This window comes from Drosophila teissieri, chromosome 3R (assembly GCF_016746235.2).
Source record: "Drosophila teissieri strain GT53w chromosome 3R, Prin_Dtei_1.1, whole genome shotgun sequence".
NCBI classification, from domain to species: Eukaryota; Metazoa; Arthropoda; class Insecta; order Diptera; family Drosophilidae; genus Drosophila; species Drosophila teissieri.
Genome location: NC_053032.1, coordinates 18,415,347 through 18,421,285, shown reverse-complemented (window position 1 = coordinate 18,421,285; position 5,939 = coordinate 18,415,347). Strand labels below are relative to the sequence as shown.

At 43.7% G+C, this 5,939-nt stretch overlaps 1 protein-coding gene across 1 annotated transcript; it reads right to left on the bottom strand.

Annotated features, from left to right (window-relative positions):
* Positions 1-2,560: 2,560 nt before the first annotated feature.
* Positions 2,561-4,307, bottom strand: LOC122619519 (UDP-glycosyltransferase UGT5). The gene is made up of 2 exons (XM_043796502.1): positions 4,039-4,307; positions 2,561-3,974 (listed from the first exon to the last, which is right to left on the bottom strand). Exons 1-2 carry the CDS (start codon positions 4,283-4,285, stop codon positions 2,668-2,670), a joined length of 1,554 nt encoding a protein of 517 aa, XP_043652437.1. The 5' UTR covers positions 4,286-4,307; the 3' UTR covers positions 2,561-2,667.
* Between the last annotated feature and the right edge of the window lie 1,632 nt (positions 4,308-5,939).

Here is a 5,939-nt window from a genome sequence, read left to right as displayed (position 1 = left end):
TCATTATGAGGCAATGTCCCGTTCCCCAAAACAGCGCCCAACGCCCAACGCCCAACTTTATTTGCCCAGTGTATTTGACCCCTGTTATTCGGAGCAGCCCGACGAGGAAACAGAAGCAGGAACAGGAACAGGACAAGGCGGCAGTTAGCAGAAAGAAGCTACCAAAGCACCGGGAACGTAAAATATGCGCAGTTGTACACCGGGAGTGTATGCCAGAGATCACTTGACTATAAACGAGATTAAAAATTCAATTACGTTGGAGTTGGAAGCTGCATCGAGTAGCAGCAAAGAGCGCAAAAAACGCCCAACGAGGCCAAAAGCAAGCTAAAAAAAACATGGACAGCAAAAGTTGGCCCAAGCTGAACTAACGGGCGAAAAAAAAACCAATCATGGTGGAAATCGCATCCCTCGAAAGCCGAACTTTTAAGCACACTAGATAATGTTAATATATATCTAATTATTGGAGACTTCATTATCACTATATCACAATATTCATCAAGCAAAAACAATGATATAATGTTATTAAACAGTAATAAATTAAATTGAATTTATGCTTTTAGCGCAGTTAAACAGATATGGATACCATACATTTAATTTATTTATTGCAGTAAATAATAGAGATTATTGATACGATTTTTTAACTAAATACTACGTTTATGCCAAATAAAAAAAATGAAATTTAATTTAAAAGCCAGTCAAAATAATGTATATAGCTTAACAGATGCCGAGATAGAATCGCAATGCCCCAATCGAGGACTCTAAAAATGGGAGAAAGACAAACGCCATGGCTCTGGCGTATGCTCTCAAGTCAAAGCTGGCCATACGCTGGTGTGACCAGTTCGGGGAAAGGGGTTCCTGGGGGTCAGGGCAGCCCCGCCGGAGTGGAGCAGGTGAATCGCTGGACACAGAAGTGGTCAGTGGCGGCGACGTTGTCGCAGCCAACGGAAGTTGACAACAATTTATGTGCCTGAAACGGATACAATTTACAAGCCGAGCAGCGATGGCCCGCTGACTGTGCACGTGTGTAGCAGTGTAGCTGTAGACGAAGAGGCGGTTGCCGAGGACTGGGTGCCCACTGTACAGGTGTACAGGTGCTTCTTCCATGGCCAAGAACCGAGAACCGAGAACCGAAAACCGGGAGCCCAGGCACCAGCACCAGCACCGGCAGCCAAAAACTTCAAACGGAATTTTGTGTGAGTACTTAGTGCAAAGTGGCTAGGGACAGGTTTCCTTTTTGCGTATGTGTAGCTACACTTAAAAAAAAAATACCTGAGTAATACTAATAAAAAACATACAAAATTTATTACCTTAAAAAGTTAATTAATTTAAACTTTTATCAAAGCCGTTTCTCCTGCTAGATGAAAGCGATAATCATATCATCTATATCAAAAACAATAATCCATCATCTATATCCTAAACAATAAACCACACCCATTTTCACAGGAATATTAATAGTTCACAAAATTTGCTTAAACATTTGAAACTATTTCATGGATTTATTTAATTTATTTTCCTGAGTGTGTATGTGAATCGCATTTTTTCACTCCAGCTCGCCACCCCGCCCCTCATTTTCCCAGTTGTTAGGGGCAACAGCCGGAGCCGAATCGCATTTGCAGGCCGAGAAAAACGAGCGAAACATTTGAATTTCGTTTCAAGTTGAAGTTGATAAAAAGCCAGTGATTTAGGGCGTGTCCTGCTGCTAGCAACGGACACAAATTTGGGTTCACTTTTTCCGCCGTCGTCGTCCCTTCTCCACGACTCTTTTATTCCGACCAGGTTGCTGGCAGACCAGTTGAAAAAAAGTAACCCGCAATTAAGATAACGTTTTTTTTTTTTATTTTCAGCGATACTTTTAACTCCGTAATTTTTGTGTACTTTGGCCAAAGTCTTTAGGAGTGGGCGTGGCCGAAAGAAGGGGCACCTGGGGCGGTAACGACGTTGCAAAAAACAAATACCCTTAAATGCCTTTCATTTAATCAGCCACAGAAAAGTGTTAATAAACTGAAAGAGACGCGAGGGAAATGGAAAGAAAAACATGTTTAACGCCAATTTGATGAATGTCACTCATACGCCGTGTGGGACGATGTGCAAGCTGACTTTATTAATATGGGATTGCTCAAGCCCACGCTCTGCTACATGCTCATGGCAATTAAGATGATGTAATTTATATGCAAAACAATAATTGTTCCATAAGCTTACATGCCTTGAATATAAACAAATTATACGTTTGTGCTTTGAATGTAAAGTACAGTAAATATGATTGATAGTTTTTTTTTGATGGGACAAACCTGTTAATGATAAGAAGTATTCTAATGACCACTACTCGGCCGTCAACTTGATTTATTTTCAAATTGATAAGTTAATGATTTCCACTTTGTAAATAGAAATCTGTGTTTTTAATCGAGCGTTATCAGTAGCAAACCCAAACAAAAACACTCGCACAGCTGGTCGGTCAAATGATAGCAATTGATTGGAATGGAAAAAAAATAATGCCGACCGGCAGCGGTGTTCCCCAGTAACTCGTTTATGAAACGTCAGACCCTTGAAATACCAAACAACATTAGGCAATAAAAAATATAATTTCCGTGATAGTATTACTAGATAAGACTGATAAGAAAACTAGGCTCTTAAAACTGTAAACAACAAACATATACACACACATAGCCTCTATTGTTTTTTGAGCTTATCAGCATGTGGGCACTTCTGTTTCTTGCCCCCCAGTAATTTACAAGATAACTTTAGGACTATCAGGGCGAGTAGTAGAGGTACTGCCACAATCACAGCCAAAGTGTCCAGGCTGTGGAGTTGAATGAAGTTGAGATCCCGGGAAGTTGCTCGCAGGTGTGGAGCACCATTGTGCCTGATCACATATTCCGTCCACCAGACAGCTCGATCGACGGCTGATTGCGGTTGATCACGATATCGCTCGGAAATGGCGGAGGCTGCTTTGGCATAACTGGGATCCGTGAGCAGCGTTTGTATGGCCTTTTCCAGATCCTCTTGCTTCAGGTTGTTCAGATCCAAGCCCAATCCGAAACCCATTCGCTGGGCACGCTGCACATTCATGTGCTGGTCGTAGAAGCACGGCAATCCCAGAATGGGTTTGCCAAAGTAAACGCTTTCCGTGCTGCTCAGCAGACCGCCGTGGCTGATGAACAACTTCACATTGGGATGGGCCAGTATATCCGGCTGGGGATACCATTTCTTGATCAGCACATTCGCTGGCTTGCCAGGCATATTGTCATCCTCGAATTTCCACAGCACTCGCTGCTTCAATTTGGCGAAGGTCTTCAGCAGCGTATCTCGAGTCTCCTGCGGCAGATCCTTGCTCTTCACATTGGAGCCCATGGAGAAGTATATAACGCCATGTGGTGAATCCTCAATAAACTTTTTAATGTCCTCTGGCAGCGGTTTCGGCTTGTGCGAGATCTGCATACCTCCAACCTCAATCATGTTGGGCAAATAGGGTCGCGGATAGCTCAGGGAAAAGTGCTGACCCAGCAGGATCAACGAGAAACTGTCCATGACCTCCTCCATGGTTTTCTTGGCATTCGGGAAATACTTTTTGTAAACCTGCCTCATGTGTGGCAGGTGAACTAAGTGCCGATGAATCTCCTCCACGATAACATCGTAGTGGTTTTCCAAGCGCTCCAGAAAGGTCATGCGATCCGTTCGCGGAGAGGTCACCAAGGGGTTGTATGATATGGGTGATATATTGCCAGCAGCCTCATCAATTGTGCTATCAGTTCCAAAGCTGGAGAATCCCACTAAAGTGGCATTGAAATGCTGAGCCAAAGCATACATCGGTTCCATATGGAGCATCTCCGCCAGGACCAGATCAAAAGTTTCCCCAGAGTTGAGCAGCTTCTTGACACCCTCGTCGTCCAGTGTAGTCTCGATGAATTTGTCCAATATGTAATCCATGGCATTGAGCTGCTGCCACAATAGCGGCACATTCAGCAAACTCATCATCTCTGTGGGTAATCAAATTTATAAATTACATAAGGAACATTATTACTAGTCAGTATCAATGCATACCTTCTGCGTATTTGTGCACTCCGAGGGCCTCAATGAAGCGCATGTTGGGCGTGTCCTTGTTCTTAAAGGCATTGATAACGGTCACCTGGTGACCCTTGGCTGCCAGGGCCTTCAAGTAGGTCTCCACAAAAATGTACTGAGATCGACCCGGAAACGGCAGCGTAGCCAAAATCTTCGCACTTTGCGTTTCCAGCGGCTTGGCGCCCAAAACGCAGAACGCGATCGCGATCACAGTCAATAATCTCATGTTTACCGTACGAGTCTCCTGCAGCGACTAATTGAACAGATCGGTCAAGCTTTACTGTATTTATATGCCAAGCTTTCGTTGATAGCGAATGAGAGAGCTTTCCGAGCGGCAAATAACGCCCATTCATGATGATTAAGGGCATTTGGCATTTGAATTTTCATCGTTGTTACTTAATAAAGAGAGACAGTCGACTTTCAAGGGGGAACCCTCGGTTAGGGTAGTCCATGCTCGACATTTCATTCGTCCGGCAATCGCCCGCACCATCATTATCTTTATTGATTCTCCAGGCTGACTGATGAAATAGCACTTTATAGCGCGTCTAGCTAACTATTTCACATTTTGTCCAAAGATTGCCAAAGAAGTTCAAGCGAGATTTGGGAAACGGGCATCTAATCGACTTTCATTTCGATTTCGGTGCTATGCAGTGCCACTATAAAAATATTTAGTTCCAAAAAAGGTGTTACAAGCATCCACCAAAACAGAAGAGGTTAACCTTTAGTTTACTTAACTAACAAAAAGTGATTATATATTTTTGGGCATTTATTCTATTCTATAAACAAACATTACATACATTACATACATAAGTATCTATGTCTTATATATACGCCATAAAAACCACTTTGTTTCCCTTTTTTTTCGATATTAATTCCTCAATTTGTGCAAACTACTTAAAGTTGGCAAATTCCCGGCGGGCTTTTAAAGATCTTCCCGTGGAGCGGCATCCGAATCCGCTGGTCTGAGAGCTGGGCAAATTCCCCAAAGAATGTGCGTGAGAAGTGCAGGCCAAACAAGCGGAGCAGGCAACTAAAAACAAAACGCACAACAGGGAGCAGCGCCGAAAGACGAGAAAAGGGCTCAAAACGAGTACCAATGCAGCTGGCCAGTTGGGCAGTTGGGAATTTTCGCCGGTGGGAGGGGGCGAAACTCGGCGGAGCAGAAAGGCCAAAGCGCTGCCTAAGAAAAGAAATTATTTGCTTAAGCGACGGCAAAAGGACCTTGTCCGGAGCTTCCTTTTTCCCGGAACAAAGCACACTCACACACACCCGCACACCCTCACACCCACACAGCCAGACAAAGAACAACAAGAATGAAAATAAGTAGAGTGAGAACAGCAGGAAGGAGCCAAAATGAAGAGAAAATGTAAAGTGAGTGGGCCAGATATATTAAACTTTTATGCACGAAAATTTTTAAGTGTATGTCCGGCGGGAAAAATTGTTACTGTTAATTTATAAATAAGGTGGAGTTGTTATTGTGCGCCTCTGACGGAATGTCCGCCAGTTGGACCCTTCCGACCTTCCGAAACCCCACAGTGGAACTCCTTTGTAACCAACCAGGAGCAGAATCAGGAGCAGAAGCAGGACCAGAAGCAGGACAACCACCACCACCGCCACATCCCCGGCTATTTGTTTTCACTTCAATTTATTTGCTTTCTTGCGCACATTTTCACTCCTTAGTCCTTGTTTACTCCTTTCATCCAACCCAATACCATCTTTTCCCCCCCTTTTTCTTCACCTTTTTTTTTTGTGGGTCTCCAACCCTCTCAGCTCTTTAGCCCCTCTTCTCTGTGGCCATTTCTTTTGCCGTTTATTATGAGGCTTTTCCTTTGGTCGGCCCCGGATCGCCTTGCAACTTGATTCAATTAAGTTGCCTGATT